Source organism: Cupressus sempervirens, chromosome 7 (genome assembly GCF_028749045.1).
Source record: "Cupressus sempervirens isolate cs-2001-9-10 chromosome 7, ASM2874904v1, whole genome shotgun sequence".
NCBI lineage: Eukaryota > Viridiplantae > Streptophyta > Pinopsida > Cupressales > Cupressaceae > Cupressus > Cupressus sempervirens.
The window spans coordinates 82,404,235-82,429,847 of NC_143124.1; the positions used below are offsets into that span (position 1 = coordinate 82,404,235).

The 25,613-nt window shown below is 33.1% G+C and overlaps 3 protein-coding genes across 3 annotated transcripts; all 3 read left to right on the top strand.

The window, feature by feature from the left end:
• Window positions 1-20,392: 20,392 nt before the first annotated feature.
• LOC149545604 (toll/interleukin-1 receptor-like protein) lies at window positions 20,393-21,028 on the top strand. Its single transcript, XM_089793808.1, has one exon. The coding sequence runs from the start codon at window positions 20,393-20,395 to the stop codon at window positions 21,026-21,028; it is 636 nt and encodes a 211-aa protein (XP_089649934.1).
• A 22-nt stretch (window positions 21,029-21,050) lies between these two features.
• On the top strand, window positions 21,051-22,265 carry LOC149545605 (disease resistance protein L6-like). Its single transcript, XM_089790737.1, has 2 exons — window positions 21,051-22,029; window positions 22,143-22,265. Exon 1 carries the CDS (start codon window positions 21,073-21,075, stop codon window positions 22,012-22,014), a length of 942 nt encoding a protein of 313 aa, XP_089646863.1. The 5' UTR covers window positions 21,051-21,072; the 3' UTR covers window positions 22,015-22,029; window positions 22,143-22,265.
• Window positions 22,137-24,160, top strand: LOC149545606 (uncharacterized). Its single transcript, XM_089793809.1, has 3 exons — window positions 22,137-22,406; window positions 22,706-23,452; window positions 23,574-24,160. The coding sequence occupies exons 1-3, from the start codon at window positions 22,137-22,139 to the stop codon at window positions 24,030-24,032; spliced, it is 1,476 nt and encodes a 491-aa protein (XP_089649935.1). The 3' UTR covers window positions 24,033-24,160.
• Window positions 24,161-25,613: the final 1,453 nt, after the last annotated feature.

The window sequence follows — 25,613 nt, forward strand, 5'->3', positions numbered from 1 at the left end:
TAGACTTATAACTTTTATTTTAATTCTTTTATTATTTTTTATTATTATTATTTATTTATTTATTATTGTTATTTTATTATTATTATTATTAATTTTAATTTATTTTTCTCAATTAATTCCCATTTAACTAATTAAAATCAATATATCTAAAGATCATGATATTATATTAATTTTTCCCCAAAATAATTAAATTTTTTAATTTTAGACTTAATTAATAGAAAATTCACCATAGACCTCCAAGATAAAATATAAAAGCCCATCATAGAACAATCCATACAAAATCAGTCTAAAGGGTTAAAAATCATGAATTATGTCATCTGACACATTCAGAAGGTAAAATATCTCGGATACTTGTCCTACCTTTCTAAGACAAATGGTTTAAGGGCTTAGGATTTGGACCTGAGAATTTATCTCCCCTCTCTTACCATTGAGATAGTGCGATAGGGTACAGTCATCCTGGCAATTCAGGAAAGTCGATACGTGGTACCTACAACCTACATAAAATTCATGCATGTACATACTATATATATATATATATATATATATATATATATATATGCTAAGCTAAACAGACAATGGCAGGAAGTGGTGCATCGTGTAGATCCTGACTAGCAGGTGACTACGACTCCCTTCCTTAACCACATTAGAAATGCCATACAATAAGAGAACAAACATGCACACCATACGCATGCAAGTATGGGGTAAGTATTCATAAGAAAACACATGTGATAATAAATCATCTAACTAATCATCATCAATAACTAGAAGTAATGTAATACTCATGATGCATATATGAAATGTAGAGTCTAAATAATCACATAATATATCAACTGAATCCATAGCACAATATCTCATAGTCTCAAAACAATGCTACTAACCATCAACATAAACTAGTCTAACAGATTTCAACCATGATAGCAACAATGTATCTAAAAAAATGTAAACGAGGGCAAGCACTACAAGGATTATAATTTTTAATAATTATTTGGAATAAGAATTGATATATTTTTCTAATTTTTATAGGCATTTTTTTAGCTACTGAAAAAAGTTGAAAATTGGGAGTCTAGTTCCCACCACAAAACTATAGAGAAATAAATTTATTTTTTTTTGATCTTAAACTATATTATAGATAACATATATAGCTAGAACAATAAAAAATAAAAAATCAGCTTTAGACCTATATTTTCTCTTTTATAATGACTCAAGTTCTAAGTCACTTGAAATCGATTGTTTTCACTCCCACCACATTTTTCAAAAAAAATCTATTCTAACCAAGATAAAAATTATACATTCTAGAAGAGGACTCTCTCCTCTAGAATGTCATATAATTTTTAGATTTTTTCAATATGATTTAATATTTTTTTCTTTCTCAAAACTGACATCTTTTCAAGTGTTAAAATGCTTGCTTGATTTTTTTTTTAAATTAAAGTATACTATAACTAATTAAAAAACTATAAACTATATATGAGAATATTCTTGACTTTGACCTCTATAAAATGATGTTTATATATTATTAAAAATAATCATAAAAAATAGTAAGAGTTATCGAAACACCACCTTTTTGAAATAATTTTATTTCTTTAGTAATTGGATTCAAACTAGTATAAAACATGCATTTAATAGCCATTTCCAATTGGAAAAGTATGAGACCATATATAACTTAGCTAGAATAAATTTATCTAGATCATATGTTTTAACAAAATTGATTTTTACATTGAAATACTCAAATTTAGTTGTTCTGATAAGTTAGCCTGAAAGGTGACACAACTTTGTACTTTTACCCTTACATAATTTTCTAGGTGTTTTGTAAAAGTGTACATAGATAATGTACATGTAAATTTAGGAATAAATACACTATTTTTTAGATAATTGTTAATGTTTAATAAATTTACATATTCTATAAATTAATGAAAATACATCTTACATCATTTTCTAGGTGTTTTGTAAAAGTGTATAAATATTGAAAAAACAAAAACATGTATAACTAATGAAAAATAATTTATGTATACATACATTTGAAATATTTTTATGAATCATTAAACCTTTCCAGATCACTCAGGAAGTTACTGATACATATGGTCGGGATCCTCTTTATCTTTAATAATCTCCAACAACTTTTCATGGTCCTTGATATCCAACCTCCACTTTGATTTGCTACATCCTTTTTTTGGCATAATGTCAAACTGATTCTTTGTGGCTAAAACCAAGTGGTTGTAATGCAAAAACTTTTTGGCCAGACATGTATTCAATAAATTGAACACCATTGTGGTCAATTTATGTTTGTTGATAATAGGTGCCTAAAAAATAAGATTTATAGTTCATTGAGTATTCTTAATAATAAAGAAAAGAAATAATTATTTACAATTAATCCATCACTTTCTAATTAGTTGTATACATCTCATAAGAGGATAATATACACCTTCTATAACAACTGATCCAGTTGGATAAGACAGGTTATCATCATCTGTACATGGTTCAATCAACTTGATTTTCGCTTTTGTGTGTCTAAGTAAATAATAATCCACACCTTCCACATTTTGAGGATCTGCATTCACAACAAAGATGTCACCTAAAAATGTACAAAAATGATGGAAACTATATAAATAAATAAATATGAAGAAAAATTAATATTAAAATGAAACATGTTTGTAGAAACTCACCTGGAACAACTAGATTAGAAATACATTCATAATCAGTTGAATACATAGGATTATGAATGTCTATGTCATTTCCATCTTCTTCATAAGGGGTACTTATGATTATGTTTTTCCATGTCCATTCAAAGACATAGCCAGTTACATTATTCTCGCATTGACCCATTGCATTGTTTTGAATGTAGACATCACAAAAACATGATTTTTCTCTTACTTGAATTACTAAAAGTTTGTGTTTTCCAATAGTCATTAGTTGATGCAATCTTCTAATTCCAACAATGGGTTGACAATTGTAAGGATTTTATTGATCAATATCTGTAACACATTAAATTGGCGAGTATATATGTCAATAATCAAAATATTAAAGTAATCATGTCAAAGAAAAATAGAAATCTTACCTTTCACTTCCCAAAAAAAATGTCTATTATATGTTGTATCATGAGGAGAAAAATGAGATTTGCACCATTCAACAACTTGATTTTCTTTGTCTATCTTTGCACTTGTATAGGAAAGAAAATTGTATCAATTTTAACAAAATATAAAAGAACTATCTAGCAGATGGTCACATACATCAAATTTGATTACTACATAAAAATATTATACCTGAAAGTTCATGTTGGTCAAATGAACACTTTACACATGCTCTTGCTCCATCATGCTCTCTTTTTCCATGACCACTTTCAAAGAAGTTCCAAAGAAACCTAACATTTTGTCTCGCATGTTGTGTTGCAAGCCAATTGAATGCTTTTGCAGACTTAAATTGTTGTAGGAAAAAAATTAAAATAAATTTATGAGTAATCAAATCTATATATAATTATTTATTTAATTAATTAAATATTTGCATGGAATTTTAAAGTTAACTTTCAAATACACATACCAATACAACCATCGAACCAAATCCAATGTTCTAAAGAATTTATCCCATGATTTACAAGATCATCAAAGAACATTCCAAAAAAATGAGCTACATAGCTCCTATCATGAACCCTATCATCAAGTTAAGATAAAAATAAACCTCCTTGATGATAGTGCATTCATTTAGATCGATACTTTCTACCTCATCCACCTCAAATTATGCATGTCTATAGGAAACTTGTACAAAAATTACAATTTGATCTGAGCGATAATACTTAGCTTGAATTTCAGATTGAGGGAAAAAAGTATAGTTTTCAAAGAAGTCTACAATTGATAGAATACATCCTAGTGGAAAACAATTTTTTGAATCTCGAAATTGTTTGGCTTGTCGTCTTGCACCATGACAACACTAGATGTGTCGATAAATCATAGTTCTGAATTTATCCATAAACTCATCATATGGTAATTTGCTCTCCTTCAAAGCTATATTTTTGTATTCTTCTCCATTCCTTGTTCGATACATCTCATACTCAAATCTATTCTACACAACTAGTGTTGAAACATCAATATTGTCCATTTCATATGGAAGCATTATCACATAACTAAGACTTGGCAAATTGTGTTGTGCTTCTAGGAATGATCACAAATGGCTTAAGTTTTGCCATAGTTTTTCTAAAAGATTGCAAATAAAGATGAAACTTGACATGATTTTGACAACAACAAGTTTCATGTACCTTATTTATGTGTACAAAACATGGGTGCAACCTCTCAAACATTCTTTAGCAAATTTTCACATTTGAAAATTATTTTTTGAAAGCTTCAAATAATTCACTTTGTGTTGTGTCTATAAAGTGTTTTAGATGTGCTATTTTCATACCTATCTCTTCATCTTTGATTTGTATAGTGTCTCTTCTATTGGAAGAAACATGTGACTGGCTAGTCCAATATTCAACAACCTATCTTCTAACATCTTCAAAAATTCTATCCTTTTGAGGAAGTTGACAAATATTAACTCAATTCTTTTCAATGTTCTCATCAAGCAACTTTCTCCTTTTTACATGTATCTTTGAATAGTTCTTCTGGATAAATTGAACATTTCAAAAATTGCTCGAACTTGGTTTTTTTGTGACAACTCCTTTTTTGTAATCATCGTCATCAATTCTCTTCATGCAACACTTAAATCAACTACTCAAATTCTATTATTAATAGCATTTAATACATCTCTCAAATTTTGAACAATTGTTGCCTTTACATTATCTTTTGAGCTTCTCTTATTGTTCACACCTAACAACTCTAGGATAGGACTCATTTCCCTTTTCCTAAATAATCTAATAAATAATTGTGCTTTACCAATCAGAGATTTATTTTCAAAAAATTCCTCCCACATATTTTTCAAATGTAGCTTACTTTTACTTTCAAGCATCATGTGTTCAAATGATTCGATTTCTCTAAAAGGAGAGTCTTCATCCATCTCCACCAAATTTTCCAAATGTAAACCATATTTTCCAAATGTCCTACTACTTCTTGTAACTTCAACATGATCTTCTTCAACTTCAATCAATGGATCTTCAATTGGTGGCTCTATATTACATTTTGTCCATCCTTTCTTTTGGTCATCTCTGACTCAATCATATCTTTTTGCTCTTTTCACTTTATTTCCCATTGCACAAAAACCTGAATAGAGAGCTTGATATCACTTGCATACAAAATACTTCCAAATTCAATTACATAAATAATAGTGGATCATAGTGTATACGAGAAATATGTTAGCAAGTAATACTAATCTATCAAGAGAACAAAGCATTAACTAGCATAAACGACATAACATATATGAGAGACAAAGTGAAACCCTCAAATGAGAATATGAGCCATGGAATGGCTCTCCCAATGAGGATAGTCACTTGATTTAGGGATGAGTCTAATCGATTAGTTTGGGGTGTATGCTCAAGCTTCAAACTAGCTTCAATGGAGATTTTTGGGATTTTTGGTGTGGATGCATGCAAAAGTATGGATTTGGCTTCAAAATGGCATTATAACTTTACTTGATGGATTGTGATTGAAATGGCTTGGGAGGGGATTCAATTTATAGGCTAAGGGCTTGAAGAATGGAGGGATAAGATGGAAGGAAAGATGAAAGCTTAAGGAGGGCTAGGCTACACTCAAAAGGGAGCACATGGATTGTGCTTGTTTAGCACCAATTAGGGAGTGACACATGTCACAAGGTGAGTGGATGGAGGAAAGGGGAAGGATGAGTCAACAAAGGAGGCTCAAAGGATAATATCTTCATAAAGACCCTTCATTATGGCTTGTAAGAGCTTTTAAGAGTCTTTATGGCTTTTGCAAGAGCATTCATTGTTGGGTGGTTGGGATATTTTGGAGGGAGTTGAGATTGTTGACTTTCCTTGGCTTAAGAAAGTCTTAAGCTTGCTTAGGGAATGTGACAACATTAGGGAGTGGTTTAGGCTTGGGTTTAGGATTAGATTAGGGATGTTAGAGATTTGCAAGTGGATGGCATTCATGAGGGTGGGTGAGTTAGTGGCTAAGCTTGGTTAGTATGGGTGGATGGGGTGGATTAGGCTAAAAAGAGGGTTTAGGAATAAGTTAAGGGTTATTAGATTTGAGGGTTTTATTTATCAAATAGGTTTATTTAATAAATGGGGATTTTGGATTTAGATAGAAGAATAGGATTTAATTGATAAATAATAGGTTATTTGATTTATCAATTAGGACTATAGATGATTAATTAAATTAATCAGCTAGGGGATCGCAAAGGATTAATTAAATAAGCATTTAATTAATGATGCCTTTAGAGATAACTAAATAGGATTACCAAAGCAATGCAATCAAATTTAGATGTCTACACATAGACAATTTAGAAAAAACTTTCAACTTTAGAAGCTTATTACATTTGACTGTCTGTAACACTACAAAATCTTAAGACAAATAGTTGCATTAAAGCATTGCTAAATTTAAATTAAACAATTTATTAAATATATTAAATAAATTAAATAATTTAACTATTTAATAATTTTAATAGTTTTCATAATATTTTAAAACACCTAAATTCATTTTAATAATTTATTTAAATCAAATTAATTAATAAATTTTAAATAAAAAATAAATTTAATAAATCAATTTCAATACAAAAATAACTTTAAAAATCCAATTTCTAAATATTTCTTCAATAAAATTTCATGTAAAACTTTACTTTTTAACTATTACAAATGTAATTATGAATTAAATATAATAATTTTTTTATAAAAAAATTTACCTTTAAAATCAAAAACTTATATTATTGAATTAAATATAATTAAAAAATAAAAATTTACTTTTAAAATTAAAAAACCTATTTATTGAATTAAATCTAACAATTAAAAAAATAAAATTTTACATTTCAAATAAAAAGGTTTTTAATATTTTTTAAAAATAAAACTTTACCTTTAAAATAAAAAACCTATTTTATTGAATTAAATATAACAATTTAAAAATAAAACTTTAGTTTTAAAATAAAATAAAACCATTTTATTGAATTAAATCTAACAATTAAAAAAATAAAACTTTACATTTCAAATAAAAAGTTTTCTTAATTTTTAAAAGGTGCTCGCACATGTGACCATGTGCAGATGACTTTTGGGTCATACGGATCTGGCTGGATCTAGTCTAGCCAGATTAGATTCGGTTGAAACTATCTATGTGTCATCTGATGTGGCACTTTCTTTCATGTGTTTTGCAATTCTAAAGAACTTAACACTTTAGAGGCCAATTTCATCATCAGAATTAGGGTTTCAAACAAAATAAAAATACTATTGGATAGAACTTGTAGTCAAAATTATGCACATATATATTTTTTGTATAGGTGACACAATATCAATTACAATAATTGCAAAATAATGCAAGTGTGTATTTCAAAATTGAAGATGATGCACATTCAGAAAAATATAAAAATTAGTAGATGATCACAAATTTTTTTTTAAATGATGAATTTTTCTAGAGGAGAGAGTCCTCCTCGATAATATATAACATTTTTAATGGTTAAGATTGATTTACTAGGGAAAAGATGGTAGGAACAAAAAACTGTTAAATTTTGAAAAGTTCAACTTTAAATAGCTATAACAGACAAAATATACAATATTTTTGAAATTTTCTTTTGGATAGTTCTAGGTACATATGTCATCAACAACATACTTCAAATTTAGATGAAAATACATTTATTTGCAGTTATTTTTGTGGTAGGAACTATAACCCCTAATTTGCTCGATTTTTAACATTGTAAAAAAGGGTCATTGATAATTATAAAAAAAATTATTTTTATTTTGTAAATTTTTTTTAAAATGACATACATAAACCTTATCCTTTTATACACATTTCATCAGTTTACATCAACTTAAAATTCAAAATAGAAATATGACTTTTACATTGTTGAAGTTTAACACTTATTTTGATGTTAGCCTTTTTCTTTGTAAAAGGGTGACACATGTTTGTACTTTTACCAATTTATGAGTATAAATATAAAAATCAATAGACAATTATTATTAAAAAAAATTAAAAATATATTTTTAACCAAAGGTGAGTAGTTTGTTCTAAGTAATGGGAATTAAGACCTTCTCATGTAAAATTTAATATTGAGGTGATTAATGGTTATATCACTATAGCCCTCATGGAATTAATTTGTATACTTTTTTACCTAAATTTAAGGGACAACACTATCATTAGGTCTCCACAAGTTAAAGGGAAAATCTTCACTAGACCATAAAACTAGTGGTTTAAGATGACCTCTATTGCCCCTTACAAAGTAGAGAATGACAAAAATGAAAGAATTTCAAAATTGATCTCATAGAGTAGGTAGAAGAGGTATAAGATATTGATGATAGAGATGACATGTCTTGTTATTACAAAGATTATGACAAAAAATTGATCTTCCACAAGATATGCACACATAAAATAAGCTAAATGACATTAATAAATATAAATTGTCTCTTTAGAGAAAATAATATAATTGTGAACTTGATTACTAATTAGTTAATACTAAAAAAAAATAGCTTGGGAATGTTTATTGTAAAATACCATCTCAAATTGAGTTCAAACAGTCATTTTTTTATATGTACACATTTTTTTGTATTAAAGTATTTTATCCAAGATTAGAGAGTCTCAACATAAGGGAAAAAAAAAAAAACTAAAATAAAAGACAAACCCTCACAAAAAGACACACACAAAATAGAGGGAGGTGACCTATAAGACTAGAGGATTAGCCCTATCAAACTATGCACATACCATACAAAGGTGCATTATACATTTTTTTAAAAAGTCAAGTCGAGCTTAGCAAAAATATTGAAAGTGAACTAAAAAGACTAAGATATCTTAAAACCATGTCCCTGCTTGAAAGAAATATCAGTAGGGGCCACAACTAAGGCCAAATGAAATGAAGTATTTACCCCATTTTCTTCCATGCTCCCTATATATTGTTGGCTATGATCACCACTTTTACTCTCTGGATCCAAATGGTAGTTTTCCATGAGACTCTAATATCATCTATCTCTGTTTGAGTAAGAAAGCTTTGAAACTTCACAATGTATTGGGCAGCCTTTGCTTCATCTTTATATATTTGTAGAGATAAGCTTCACTTTACAATCTCCAAGCAAAAAGATATCTAACACATTATGTAAAAATGCATGAGTAGTACTTACATGGGATGGGTGACCTCTCGGGAAGTCCCGGTGCTTCACCCCTATGAGCATCACCTAGATCCAATGAGTGCTAAGTGTTCCATTTATTCTCATGAGAGATGGATTCATGTTGAATCACTACTCATGAAACATGGGTCAATGAGTTTGACTCAAAAATCACACAATTAAATCCTGATAGCAATATAACAAAAGGACACCTTCTGTCATTTTGAAAAATTTGCTTATTCTTGTATTTCTAAAGAATCCATAGTATTTCATCAGTAAGAGTAAACCAAAATATGTTAAGATACAAATCAAAAGATTCAACATAACTAGCTAAAATTTCACTCCATGAAAATCCAAGTTCACTATTCCAATCAATTGGAGACCCAAAGAAAATGGCCCAAATCTTCTTGGCATAAATACAATCCAAGAAAACATGCTCAAAACTTTTAGTCTTATTACACAAGGTATAAATCATAGGTTCAACATTAATGGAGGATATAACTGAACCAATAGAAAGCTTTTTGATCAACAACAACCATCTAAAGTGAGTGATTTTAAGTTCAAAAGTCCAACTCCAAAAATAATCAAAGAGAAACTACCAATTTGAGAAAGGACATTCAAAACTCCAACACTTAGACACACGCATGAACATAGAGTGATCACTCTTAAACATAGCATAAATATGCTTAGTAGAGGCATTATCAATAGAAGTACCATCTTTCCATTTTGCATTTCTAACATAAGTATCACAATTTATGATTTTTACAACCTTCTCCTTGCTAATCACTTTGGACAAGAGGGTATATGTCCTCTTTTGGGATCTAGGGATATCATATTTGTTGGAGATTTCATCCCACGACCCTAGCTTATTGTTAACCAACAAATCACTAATAAGAGAGATACTTGTATCATTCTATTTTTTTGCAGAGCAGCTTTGAGTTATAAAAAGAGGCTTGTTATTCAAATACAATCCCCACCAAATTGATCTATCAACAACAATATAGTTGGGAGGGTCCCCAATAACACTCCTAAAGGAGATCAACTCCCTCACTTGCAACCAAGTAGACTAGAGGGAATTGAACACTTTAGACCCAAACATTTTCATTTAAAAATCACCCATGATAATATCCCATAAAGCAATGTTAGACCATTGTTTACCTTTTTTAATCATAGACTAATTAATGTTATTTCTCACAAGAATCTTCCATGACTCATTAACCTAGAAAGCTTTATAAATCCACTTAGCCACAAGGGAAATCTCTTGGACTCTAATATCTTTTAACCCAAGGCCCCCGAGCTTTTTTGGGAGGCAATACCACTCCCATTTAACATAATGCCTTCTTTTTGAACCCATACAAGTAGACCAGAAAAAAATATCTTAGAATTTTTTCAAGCATATTAAATTAAAATTTAGGTAAAAACCAAGTAGAGGCAAAGTAAAGGTGATGGGAAGAGAGGACCTTTTGAACAAATTGCACTCTTCCAACAAGATAGAGGGAATGTATTTTCCATATGATATGCTTCCTATTAATCTTATAAATCCACTCCCACGTGTTAGAGAAGGAAGGCTCTAGAGAAAATGGAATACCTAGATATCTAATAATAGTTTTAGGCCTAGTCTAGTTCCAACCCAAATTGGTTAACCAACTAGGAGGAAAATCCATCTAACCAAGAAAAAAAGACTTACGAGGGGAAACTTTGGCTCCAAAAGCTAGGCAAAAGAAATTAAGTCTATTGAGGGTCATAGAGAAGTTATCCTCAAACAATTCCAAATAAAGAGTAGTATCATCAACATATTGGGCATTAATCAACTCTTCTGAATAAGGGAGAGTAATGCTTTTGATAGGTCCCAAAGAGGTATCTCTTAGAATGTAAAAAAGAGCATCAGTAACAATCACAAAGGGCAATAAGGCATCCCTTCCTAATAGATCTCTAAAGAACAATAAGAACTGATAACTCCCCATTCACATCAATAATAATAGAAGAATCTTGAAATAATATTTCAATTGACTTACACAAATAAAGAGGGAAGCCAAAATATTTAAGCATACCACTGATAAAGGGCCACTCAACTTTGTCATATGCTTTCTCAAAATATAGAAGAATCATAGCCACATTTTGTCCTCCAACCTTGGCACAATTCATAGCTTTCCAATTGGTGATGAGGTTCTCCAAAATGTCTTCCCTTTATGAGCACAGTTTGGGTAATCAAAACAAAATTATTAGTAATATCTACAATTCTTCTAGCCAAAATTTTTGCTATCATTTTATATGATAGATTAAGCAAAGTGATAGGCCTCCAATTCTTAACTAGGGATTTATCCCCACTTTTGGGGAGCAATTTGATGACCCCTTTATTCACATTGTTTCCAAGAGAGCCATATTCAGAAGCATCATTATAAAACATCAAAAGTTTTTCACTAATCCAATCCAAATTTTCTTTATAAAACTCAGTTGGGAGCCCATCAAGTCCTAGAAACTTGTCATTAGCCATAGCTTTGATGGCTTCTTGAATCTCATCTATAGAAATGTTCCTGCTAAATTTCTCACTTTTCACTTCTGTTATCTTTTTAGGAATCATCTTCAAACATCCATTTAAAGCCTTTTGTTGGTTCTAACCAAATTTTGATGAAAACAACTTAGAGTGGAAATTGAGGAAGGCTTCTCTAATTGCATTAGGATCAGTAATTCTTCCTCCCTTGACCTAGATGTCCTCTATCATTTCTGACTTAAGTTTCACCCTAATGATATTGAAAAAATACCTAGAACCTATATCCCCTTCTTTTAGCCAATTCATTCTAGCTCTAATCCTTTTCCCCTGGATCTTATATCTTTGCAAGTACCTCAGTTGGTGCTTAGTAAAGACCAATTCATGTTCTAGCATGGGGTCACCCCATTTATTTTGAAGTGCAAGTTTTGTTTCATTTAGTTCGATTTGTAGATCATTCTCTTCCTTATTCCACTAACTAATTCCATTGATTAACAAGCATTTGTAGCTGATTGCACATTTTAGACAAGAATGTCTCCATTCTAATAGCCTCTTTAGTATCAAAGTCTTTAAGAAGAGAAGTGTTCAACTTGAATACTTTGTTTTTAGAGATAGAACTGTTCTCAAACCCATTATGATTGATAAGAATCTTATTATAGATAGGTGAGTGATACGATATAGAAGTAGGAAAAACTTCCATTGGAGAATGACCCTCAATGCACTGAAAGGAGAAAAAAGAGGACTCACAATATACCTGTACACATTCTATTTTAATCTTTTATTAGTAAATATAAATAAAATAAATAAAAAATAAATAAAGAAGTCACTAGTCACAAAAATAAAAGATATATGTCTTTCAAATAGAGATCATTTTGTTATCAAATTCATTTGTTACTCTCTCTTTTCACCTCTTTGAAACTAGAATGCACTTAATGAAACCACTCTACATTTAAGCATTGTATGCACCCTATGTCATAGATATGCATAGACATGTACATATTTTTCTAAAAATAATATGTTATTTGGAGAAATATTATAGGAGGAATGAAAGGTTCTTTAGAATACATATTTATTTAGATACATGAATATATTAATAATTTTATAAATTTTCTTCATATCTTCTATTCTATATTTTAGTTTAAACATATTATGAAAATGACATAATTTCTATTATCTAGAGTGTTTTTTCTTTGCAAGAGCCTATAACACAATAGTAAATTGTGAGCCTCTCATATCATATAAATTTAAAATACTCAGATGCATAAAATATCATAGTAAACTTAGATTGATTTATTAAAATGATTATGATAAATAATATAATAAGAAAAAATTATGTATATCATTTAATTTTATATAAGAAAATTATAAAGTACTAAAATAAGAGAAAATGAAAAATTGATAATAAAAGTTAAAATATAATTATAAATTGAAAGTGAGAAAAATTAAAAATAAATTACTAAAGTCATTCTATTTGAATACACAGGTAAAGAAAAATGCAATTAAGATAATACAAGACGAATAAAATTATAAATATAAATTAATATTTATAAGAAATATGAAAAGATATAATTGACTAGAGAAATGAAAAAATATTAGTATATAAGTATAATCTTATTATTTGTTTTATAATTTGTTTATCTATAAATTTGAGAATAGTATTTTAAAATACTATTTTCTTTATCTTATAAAGTTAAATATAAAAAATGTTTTATTTTCTATTGTTAAGAAAATATTTATTTCAATGACATTGAACTAATATATAGTATTTATCATAATATAGATTCATAACAATATGAATCTAAAAATTAAAGGAAATTATTTCAATTCGTGATTGAACAAATATTAATGCAATAGATAATTTTCATGATAAGGTTTATAAGGTTAAAAAATTAAATAGAAATAGACGAATAATAATACATTCTCTCTATCAAATTTCTATAGAGACTAGATATGAGGCTCACTGATGAAATTTTGTGGAGGGATATGAGGCACACTTTAAAATAAAATTTGGGACATTATTATTTACCAGACTTCAAAATGGATTTGCGAATACATACTTTATTATTGACTTTCACTGTAGCCAAAGAATGCTTAACTCATTTCAATATTGCCAAAAAAACATGAAGGAAAACATAAGGATCTATTTTTTAAATAAGAAAAAGAAAATTCAATCAACGAAAAAATTCAAATGAACATATCGCCCCTTATTCTAAGTCACAGATACCTTTGATACATTTTGTTGTGAAACACTTCTAGAAGTGCTACTTGTTGCATATAAAACACAAATATTACTCTATGTTGCTACAACTTTTATTATTTGTTTTTTTATTTTGATTTGCAATGGCACTTTATTGTTGGGCAATAGAATTATTTTGAAAAGAAGATATGATGGTTTGTGTGAGATTGGCAAACATAGTGACACTAATGATGGAGACATTGATATTATAGTGCATTCATTAAGTGTCTATAGTGCAACTTATATGTACCTCTTTTGAGTATATTTCACTTGTATATAAAAAATCTGAACTTTTAACACTAGATATTTATAAGTTGTATAGTAGCTGTTCCCTGTAAAACCTAGGGACATATTACAGCAATGGAAAACACACGGAATATAACTGGACCCCACACGGCTATTCGAGTCAGCCAGAGGTTAAGCCAGCCCAAGGGGCGTATGTTAGCCACTAATTCTGAGATAGACGCGTACCTTTTGGACAATTGTGTATCGGTGTCGTGTTCTCAAGTGGAATCACGACATCGGAAACTTGACTTATCAGATTATTGCTTTCTTTTATACAGCGGATGCTTGACTTTGCCTAACCGTTTCCCTATATGCAGTGTAGTATGTTCACTCCCTTGTACAAATTGTTTTAAGGAAATTTCATCAAACATCTTCAAATCTGTGTCCTCATTTACATGCGCTTTCTGCTCGATCCCAATTCAATATTTCCTTCCTCAAACCAAGCTTTTGTTTAAAAATTTCTGGCTCGACCTTGATTTGTCTACCTCCTCTGCTCACCAGCAAAATAAGTAACCTTCTTCTATGGCATCTTCTTCATAATCTTTCCTTAGTGCTTTCGCTGGAATAGAACCCTGGAGAAGGTGAAGATTGATGTTGAGATCTTCACTTCAAACTCCAACTCCACTGCTCCATTTCCACCATTCTATAAATAATTTTTAGAATACTTCAGTTTAGGAGTAGTTTAAACAAGAAGCATGCTGTACATATGGCATGCATTAGATGATATTTTTGGATGCATTTTTGTCTAGTCTTAGTTACTTCTTCTCCCATCCTTAATCATAGGCATGGAATAATGGTAAAACTACTGTCAGAACTCCTGATCTATATTTTGATCTATGTGTTAGGGATTAGTTTTAACAATTTTTATTTGAGCAAATGTATTGGCTGAATAGCAATTTGTAGTTGGAATAATATATCAGTTTTTTTTTCTCTGCAGTAAAACAGAGCCTTCCTTGTTTTGAATATTATCATTTTTTTTATTGTGTTGCTACTGTTGTTTGAATCCTACATTTGGTATCAGAGCTGAAGGTGTTTGGAAGACAACAGCATGGCTCACAATTTGCAAATCCCAGAGTTTGATGGAGTTGATTACCAATAGTGGTCAATCAAGATGAAGACTTTTTTGATTGGGAAAGATTTTTGGGAGATCGTTGAATCTAGATATGAAGAGCCTGCAGATTGGAATACTCTCCAACCTAATGACAGGACATTGAAGAAAGAAGCTGAGAAGAAGAATGCAATGGCATTGTTTCACATTCAGATGGCTCTTGATAAGAGCTTGTTTCCTCGAATTGTTGATGCACAGACAGTAAAAGAGGCCTGGAAGACTCTAAAAGATGCTTACCATGGCAATGATCAGATCAAGGTTATGAAGCTATAAACCTTGAAAAGAGAATATGAGAACTTGAAGATGAAGGAGACAGAGAGTGTGGGAGATTTCTGTGTGAGAGTGAAAGATGTGACTCATAAAATGGCCACTTTGGGTGAATCTATTGCTCAAGAGCAAATAATACAAAAGGTATTGAGATCTCTAACCCTAAGATGGAATATTGTAGTAATTGCCATAGAAGAAAGCAAAAATTTAGCTACCATGGAGTATGATGAATTGGTTGGATCTCTTATATCATATGAGGATAGAATAAGGGACACATCTATCAGTGTTAATGAGAAGGCTTTTGCTTCCCAATTGCAAATTTCAAAGAACGATGGTGCTAGCAGCAGTAGTAACAACAACAAAGGTTCGGGAAGGGGCCAAAATCAGAATTTTTCAAGAGGATCTAGAGGAAGAGGAGGTGCTCAAGGAGGCAGAGGTAGAGGCAGATTTGATAAAAGGAACATCCAATGCTATCATTGCAATAAGTATGGACATTTTGAGAGAGAGTGTAGACTGAAATCAGGTAACAATAGTGCAAATTATGCCCAACAAGATGAGGATCCTTCCTCGGGTAATTTATTTTTGTGTTATGGGAAAGGTGAAAGTACTGTGAATGATGTTTGGTATTTGAATTCTGGATGCTCTAACCATATGTCTGGCAACAGAGAAATATTTTCAAAGCTTGATGATAGTTACAAATCCAATATTACCCTTGGTAATAACAATACTGTGGATGTTGCGGCGAAAGGAGCCATGGATGTTCAGACAAAGGAAGGTATGAAAAGTGTTCAAGATATTTATTATACTCCCAAGTTAAAGCATAATTTATTGAGTGTTGGGCAGCTATGTGAGAAGAATTATAGAGTGGTATCTGAGAACATGCACTGTACTATCTATGATAAGAATAAAAAAAATAAAGTGATTACAGTTGTTCCTATGACAAAGAATAGGATGTTTCCTTTGAAGTTTGGTCAAAATGATAATCAGCTTGTCAATATGGCTTATGAAGATAAAAGTTGGTTGTGGCATCTCAGGTATGGCCATTTAAATTTCAATAGTTTGAAGAATCTAACATCAAATGCATTAGTTCTTGGATTGCCTAAGGTTGAAGAGCATAAACAGATTTGTGAAGGGTGTGCAAAAGGGAAACATTCAAGGGAATCATTTCCAAAAGGCAATGCATGGCGGGCCCAATACCCACTTCAACTTATTCATTCAGATATTTGTGGTCCAATGCAAACACAAAGTTTGGGTAAGTTGTCATATTTCATTACTTTTATTGATAATTACTCACGCATGTGTTGGGTATATTTTTTGAAGAGTAAAGATGAAGCCTTTGATACATTCAAGAAGTTTAAAGCTCGTGTAGAGAATGAGAAATGGAACACAATAAGATGTTTGAGAACAGATCGAGGAGGAGAATTTTGCTCAAACAATTTTCAGAATTTTTGTGAGATGAATGGCATCAAAAGACAACTCACAACTGCATACACACCCCAACAGAATGGAGTGGCTAAAAGGAAGAATCGTACAGTGGTAGAAATGGCAAGGAGCATGTTACAAACCAAAGGTTTGGACAATTCTTATTCGGCTGATTCAGTTGCTACAGCCGTATATATTCTCAATAGGAGTCCTACAAGTGCCCTCCACAAGATGACTCCATATGAAGCATGGTATGAGAAAAAGCCTAATGTAAATCATTTTCAAGTTTTTGGTTGTTTGGCTTATGTTCACATCCCTAATCAGAATAGGCAAAAGCTAGATGCTAAAAGTGAATCATGTATTTTTGTGGGCTATAGTGAGGAAAGCAAAGCTTATAGATTATTCAATCCTATTACTAATAAGATTGTTGTTTCAAGAGATGTGATTTTTGATGAAGGGGGAGTTTATGGTCATCAAAAACAACATGTTGGAAAGCCAAAATCAGTTTTGGATGATGATGATATTGCTGATAATGATAATGAGCAGCCAGCTAATGGTTCTATTTCAAGATCACCAAGCCCACCAAAAAATCCCTCACCAATACCAAGAGCAAGTCCATCCTCTAGTCCTCCAAGGAAGGTAATAAGATTGAGTGATATTTATGAGAGGTGTCAAAATCAAGCACATGAAGAAGATCCAATAGGTGAGACAGTAAATTTTGCATTACTTGCTAAAGCTGATTTTGAGCCATCATGTTTTGAAGATGCATGTGTTAATGAGGTTTGGATGCAAGCAATGAATGAAGAGATGAATTTCATTGATAGGAATGAAACATGGGAGCTTGTAGATCTTTCACATAAGAAGAAGAAGATTGGCACAAAATGGGTCTATAAGACCAAGTATAATAGTGATGGGAGTGTTGAAAGACACAAGGCAAGATTGGTTGCTAAAGGTTTCACTCAAAGGTATGGCATTGATTATGAAGAAACTTTTGCACCAGTAGCAAGACAAGAAACTATTAGGATGCTAATCTCTCTTGCAGCTCAAAAGAAATGGAGTATTCATCACATGGATGTGAAAAGTGCTTTCTTGAATGGGTACTTAGAAGAAGAGGTATATGTGGAACAGCCACAAGGTTTTGAGATTCAAGGCAAAGAAGATTATGTCTACAAGTTGAAGAAGGCTTTGTATGGCCTCAAGCAAGCACCACGTGCATGGTATGCAAGAATTGATGGATATTTTCAGCAGAATGGCTTTCAAAGAAGTAAGAGTGAACCTATACTTTACTACAAACAAGAAGGTAATGATATTCTCATTGTGATTTTGTATGTTGATGATTTGTTATATATGGGTAGTAGTTCAAAGATGAAAGATGAATTTAAAGTTGCTATAATGAATGAGTTTGAGATGAAAGATTTAGGTCTCATGAAGTACTTTCTTGGCATGGAGGTTTATCAAGGTAAAGATGAAATTTTTATTTGTCAAGAAAAGTATGCAAAAGATATGTTGAAAAAATTTGATATGGCTGATTGTAAACCTCTTTCCACTCCAATTGCTCATGGAGTTACATTATGTAGAGATGATGGTGCTAAAATTGTTGATGAGACATTATACAGAAGCATTGTGGGGAGTTTGATGTTTTTAACTCACACAAGGCCTGATATTGCTTATTCAGTTTCATTGGTTTCAAGGTATATGACAAATCCATCAGAGGAACATATGAAGGTAGCCAAGAAAATTTTGAGGTATGTGAAAAGCACGGTAGATTTTGGCATTCACTATTCTTCTAATAAGTTTGAGCTTGTTGGCTTTAGTGATTCAGATTGGGGAGGTTGTTTGGATGACCGAAAATCTACATCTGGTAATTGTTTTTCTTTGGGTTCCGGTTTAATTACATGGAGTTCAAAGAAGCAAAGTATGGTTGCTCTCTCTTCTACAGAAGCAGAATATGTTGCGGTCACTTCAACTGGCACACAAACTTTATGGCTTAGAAAGCTTCTTGAAGAAATTGGAGAGATACAGGTTTAGCCTACTGTGATTTTTTGTGACAACATAAGTGCCATTAAATTGGCCAAGAATCCGGTTCATCACAGCAGGACCAAACACTTTGATCTTAAACAACATTTTATTAGAGATTTGGTACAAAATAAAGCGGTTGAGTTGAAGTACATCAGCACAAAGGCAGTTACAAAAGGTCAATTTTTGGTACTCAGAGATCAGATTGTGAGTCCTCTCAGCATCAAGGGGGAGTATGAAGATTGATGCTGAGATCTTCACTTCAAACTCCAGCTCCACTGCTCCATTTCCACCATTCTATAAATAATTTTTAGAATACTTCAGTTTAGGAGTAGTTTAAACAAGAAGCATGCTGTACATATGACATGCATTAGATGATATTTTTGGATGCATTTTTGTCTAGTCTTAGTTACTTCTTCTCCCATCCTTAATCATAGGCATGGAATAATGGTAAAACTACTGTCAGAACTCCTGATCTATATTTTGATCTATGTGTTAGGGATTAGTTTTAACAATTTTTATTTGAATAAATGTATTGGCTGAATAGCAATTTGTAGTTGGAATAATATATCAGTTTTTTTTCCTCTGCAGTAAAATAGAGCCTTCCTTGTTTTGAATATTATCATTTTTTTTTATTGTGTTGCTGCTGTTGTTTGAATCCTACAGAAGGAAGGCTTCTGAATCTAGAAGAAGGTTTGATGTGTTCATCAACCACAGGGGCCCTGATGTCAAAGAAACTCTTGCCATTCAGCTTTACGATTCTCTTTTAGGAGTTGGGAATCCAGCATTTCTGGATTCGGAAGAGGTACGACTTTCGGATTCTTTAACTTCCACTATTCAGACTGCCATCCGCTCTGCTCAGGTACACATTGCCATCTTTTCCAAAGGATATGCACACTCCCCATGGTGTCTTACTGAGCTTGTTCTCATGTTACAGAGTACGGCCCGGATTATTCCCCTGTTTTATCAAGTGGAACCGAGGATTGAATAAGTTCCAGGCATTTTCCTCCCCTCTTTTTCCGATACAGACTAGGGATTGAACAAGTTTCAGGAATTTTTCCTACCCTTTTCCCCATCTCACACCGGGGACTGAAGAAGTTCTTGGAAAATTCCTTCCCTGAAGGAAAGGATTCAATTTCCCTTCTTCATCGTACAGGTCACAGTAATTTCAACGAAAAGATCGAGCTTAGCTCTATAATTGCATTCACTCTACGCCTCTTCATCCCAAAAGGCTCATATTACATTACGCGTACCGCGATCAAATCCGTATGCCCTACTCTCTCTCTCCCCCTATCTCGATCTTTTCAAGTGCCGTTAGTGTTTGAACTGCAAGTAATGGCGTCTTCTTCATCATCTCACAAATAAAATCGGGAATCAAATGCTTTCAGTGGAATGGAACCTGCCGGCAAAAGAGCGAAGGATTTTGAATCCTCGAGAATGTTTGATGTATTTATCAATCACAGAGGCCCCGATGTCAAAGAGAATTTGGCAACGGAGCTTTACAAATCTCTTAGGAAATTGGGAATAAAGGTGTTTCTTGATTCTCAAGAGAAGGAACTTGGGAATTCATTTCCTACTGTGATTGAGACTGCCATCCGCTCTGCTCAGGTACACATTGCCATCTTTTCCAAAGGATATGCAAACTCCCCATGGTGTCTGGCTGAGCTTCTTCTCATGTTACAAACTAAGGCCAAGATTATTCCCCTGTATTATCAAGTGGAGCCATGGGAACTCCGTTACATTGAAAAGGGAAGATATGCTGGTGCGTTCGATGAGTACCAAAAAAAGGGCAGGTACCTGTCCAAGTTGGATGATTGGAAGGAAGCCCTTCAGTCAATTTCATTAATCTCGGGCTATGAAATCTTCGACTGCGAATCAATAGTGTCAGATGTGCAAAAGCATTTAGCAGGGTCACAAGCTGCCAAATATCCAGTGGGGCTTACGGAGCTTGCCAAAGATCTTGAAAAAATGTGCCTTCCTGAAGATTTGAAACGCAGTATGGAGCTATCGAAGGAGGTAGGACATTAGTTACGAATCCTGAAGAGAGAAGGGAACGCCACTTCTCCCAAGGGATGCCTCTGCTTGTTGGCATCTTTGGGATGGGTGGAGCGGGCAAGACAACTCTCTCCAAAGAGTTGTTTAACAGGCACCGCTCAAAATTCATCAAAGCAAGTTATTTGGCTGATGTACGAGAAACCTTTGCGAGAGGCGGATTATCTTCATTGCAACTTAAGCTACTCAAAGATCTTTTCGACGGTCACCATCTCAACTTTCAGACAACAGAGGAAGGAAGCAGATATGTAAGGTATGCCTTCCGAAGTAGAAAAGATTGGCGATTCCTGATTGTTTTAGATGATATTGATCGCGTGCAGCTGTTGGATGATCTGTTTGATTTAGATAGCATGAATTCTGGATGTTTGGTAATTGTTACCACGCGTAATGAGCAAGTTCTTAGAGACGCCAAAATTGATTGTCGTTATAGGATGAAGGATATGAGTGTCCAACATAGCAGAGAGCTCTTTTGTTGGCACGCGTTCAGGCAAGAGAATCCACCCAGCGGTTACGAAGAATTGGTTGACGATTTTGTTGTTCAGAGTGGATTTTTACCTTTGTCTCTTCAAATCTTTGGCGGGCTGGTTCGTGGTGAAATAGACAAAAAGATTAGGCACTTCTATTTGAATAAAGTTCGTGAGCAGCTGAATCCAGATATAAAAGCTTTACTTCAAATTAGCGTTGATACGCTAAATGGAGATGAGAGAGAGATGTTTATGGACGTTGCATGTTTTTTCATTGGCAAGTCGAAAGCCATGGCCATTAATATATGGGAAGGCTGCAGATGGAAAGCCCAACAGGCACCCCAGAATTTAGAAAGTAAATCGCTTGTGCATATAGCGGAGAATGCTTTGGTTGGATATGACTTTGACGACAAGCTTGTTCTAAAAATGCATGACCATATCCGTGACCTCGGGAGGGAAATGGCAGACAATCATCAGGGCTTTCCTCTTCGAAATTGACATTATAATTCTTTGGTATGCTTCTTACTCTATCTTTTCACCAATATTAGTGATGATCAATTTCTAGATAAACCCGAGCATTTCGGTTTGGATCGCAGCGAAAATTTACCAGTCGTCATTGGATGCAGGAATCAGATGGATTTGAGAACATCCTCAGAGAAACCAGTGGCTCTACTTCCAGATGTCTCAATTCGTTCTTTGACAATAACATTATCTCTGAAGTTGCATATTTTTTAGGGAATTTAGATCGGAAAAGAACTTTGCTCTGGCTTGAGCTTGAACTAGATGGCTCTGAGTGGCAAAGCTTGCCCTCTTGGATTCCTCTGCAGCATTTGCGGAGCTTAAGAATTTTCTCTGCACGTCTCAAGGAATTATGGAAGAACAATTTGCAGGTACTCGCTTCATCCCTATTTAAACCTTTTTTAATTAGAGGAGTCGAGCGACCCTTCTGTAAACTGTAGTATATCAGTTGGAATTATTTACTGATAGCATCCGATCCTCCAATACGGACTGAGGGAAGACTGAATCTGATGAACGCCCATTTTATTATCGAAAGCTATGCCTAATAGAACCAGATACCCACCTCATATTTCAAAATCAAACTCTTACTAACACTTTAAAGTAGTATCTATTCTTTTAGATCGATTGCCATCAGGAAATTGCTGCCTTAAACAAATTGTTTGTATCCCAGGCCCCTGTCCATTTGAAAGAGCTGGTGCTTCATGAATGCTCGTTGCTAGAGTTCACAAATTCATTAGAAATGCTGAAGGATCTGGAAAAGCTGGTCCTAACGGGAAGAAATGATGGAATGTTGGTTGATGGCAAAGACTTGTCCGAATCTCTAGAAGGACTCGCCAATCTTCGAAGTTTGGTCTTGAGGTATTTTACCATGACTGGAGAGTTCACTTTGAACGGGGGCACAACTGCTTTTTCAGCCTTAATTGTATGGATTCGCACCACTCCATGCAATTCTTGCATGGGATACTTCTCAACAAGTGGGGAAGCAGAGTTAATCGGCTATGGAGAACCAACAGTTGATCTGCAAAGCATGGAGATGCGCGGCATAAAACGCGTATCCAAGGTTTCAATTGGTGGACACTATTGTCCAAAACTTGAGTTTCTTCGCCTCGCTTCCATGGAAAATCTAACTCAAGTGGATTTAACACGCATGCAAATTTTGAATTGTTTTGAGTTAAGGTTGTGTGAACAATTGAAAAGGGTATCGGGGAACTTTGATCTGCCAAACCTCTTAACACTAAAAATAGTCAAATGCGGAGAACTTGAAGAGTTGCCTAGCCTTGGGAATCTAAAATGTTTGGAGAGGATTGTAATTGATGGATGCGAGAAACTGCAGAAAATAACAGGTGTTGAAGAGTTGAATGAAATAAGATGTTTACATCTTTCCGGTGATATATTGCGTTGTATTCATAAGCTAAAGGTATGAAGAGTTAACCCTGAGTACAATTTCGTATTTCGTCGTTTGTTTAGAGAGGAAAACAAATTTTATAAATTATCTGTTATAACTGAGACTGGTTTGGTGTTTGTTTCCTGCAAATCAGAAACTACCATCAGAGGTTGCGACTGTAATTGGGAAAACAAGTCATCAAGCCATGACAATTTTAGATGCAAATCAATTTTGCAATTTGATTGGTGAAGACACGTGCAGAGCAATCGATGTAAGTGAAACTAGCGCAGTGCTGGAGAAATCACTCGAATCCTCGAGTAGAGTCATCATATGTGCCGTGGTTCGAGGGTCGTATGCATCAGGGACAAACACCGTAAACATTTGTCTTCCTTCGGGATCGATTCAGAGCAATATCGGTGGAGGAGTATGGGCAGTTGCCATTGCAATCACTGCGGAGAAAGGTGTGCCTGTGGCAGACTACAAAGGGCTCCTCACCGTTGAGGACGATGCTCAAATCAAGAAATGGTGGATGGTGACGGTTAACAAGGAAGGAAATGATTTACATGTATTCAAAAATATTCTTCGTCTATTATATCCCCACAGATCAGTGTAGTTTTACATTCAATAATACAATAGTTTGTAATTTGTAGTTCGCTCCCCCGGATTAATTTTACTTGGAAAAAACAAGACTTTATGAAGTCATTTTAAAAGCAATATAAAATAGCTCTTTGAAATTATCAATTTATTTGCACTCTTGGTTTGATTTATTTTTTCCACCATATTCTCAATTTGAGAGTGAAATAGGTTTTGTGCTTGTGGAAAAATGTTAAGAAAATGAAAATAGCAAAATGAGGATCTTCTTGTAGCACAAGGATTAAATTTACGGTTTTTAATACATCATGTGTGGAGGAAATATAGGCACACTTGTGAGGTTATGCAAAAATAAAGAAGAATTAGTCATGCAACATAGATACATGAAAAAGAATAGTGTGGGATTTCATCTTATCCAAAAAATTTAGAAATTCATTTCAGTTAATTTTATTTTAAATAATACTTTTTAGCATGTGATGTGATAAAGAGGTAATATGCTTTTGATGTATCTGAAAATAGCCAAAAGATAGGGGGCTAACCCCAAGTTACAACAGACAGAAATTTAGTCATTAGGCATTCAACAACAATTCAACTAACACCCTTTCTAAACGTCAAAAAATAGTCTATCTTCAGAAAAAGATCACTGTCCCTAGTACTAGCATAAACATAAACCCTAATCATAATGTCCATGTGTCTAGCCCAAAAACCATAGTAGCAATTAGCCTTAAGGATACTACTATACTTTCTACAAGTCCAATTACACATATTAGCCCATCTAGGAAAAGAGTGTGTAAACATAAACCAAAACATAACAAAAAATGGAAAGAAAAAACACTAAGGCGACATCCTCTCTTTATCTCCTTTGTTAGCCTTCACAGCCTTGTCGCCCTCCTCCTTGACAAGTTTATCCAACAAGGTCCTGAACTAGTCGTTTGCAAGGAAATTGTAGAGTGAGCATGCGATCTTACTCTTGTTTTCCACCTTTGCATCATCTTTGTTCACCTGCAAAAGATAAAGAGTAGTGCCTGCCAAATGCATCAACTTGGTGGTGTACTCTGCAATGGAGTTAAATTTTTGGTATAGGGTCTCCTAGTTTTCAGCGAAGTCCTTAAAGGAGGCTTCCAAATTACTAAACTTGTCAGCAACGTTGTTGGTATTATCGATGTCCCTGCCTTGGGGATCTCCTCCATCTTTGCCACCACTATATCAACAATCCTCACAAGAGAAGTGATATGACCACCCATAATCAAATTCTTAGGGTTTGGGTTACCACTATTTAGGGTATCGAAAATATGGGAAGGGCTGGGATTATTCTTTCTTTCAAAACTATAGCTAGTATGCATGGTTTTCATTTTCTACCTCTTGATTTGTTTAGTCTCCAACTCAGTGGAATCTGAACTCACAATAGTGTCCTTTTTGGGTGGGATTCAAAACTTCTTCATTTTTAACCTCTTACAAGATCTCCTAGTGATTTTCTTTCTTCTACCAGTATCAGTGTCTGAGTCAATATTAGTAATGTCCTTCAAGTCTCCTAGGGAATCCTTAATAGACTTATTTTTTCTAGAGGTCAACCCAAGGCTCAGGTTAGTGCAAATCTAGGGAG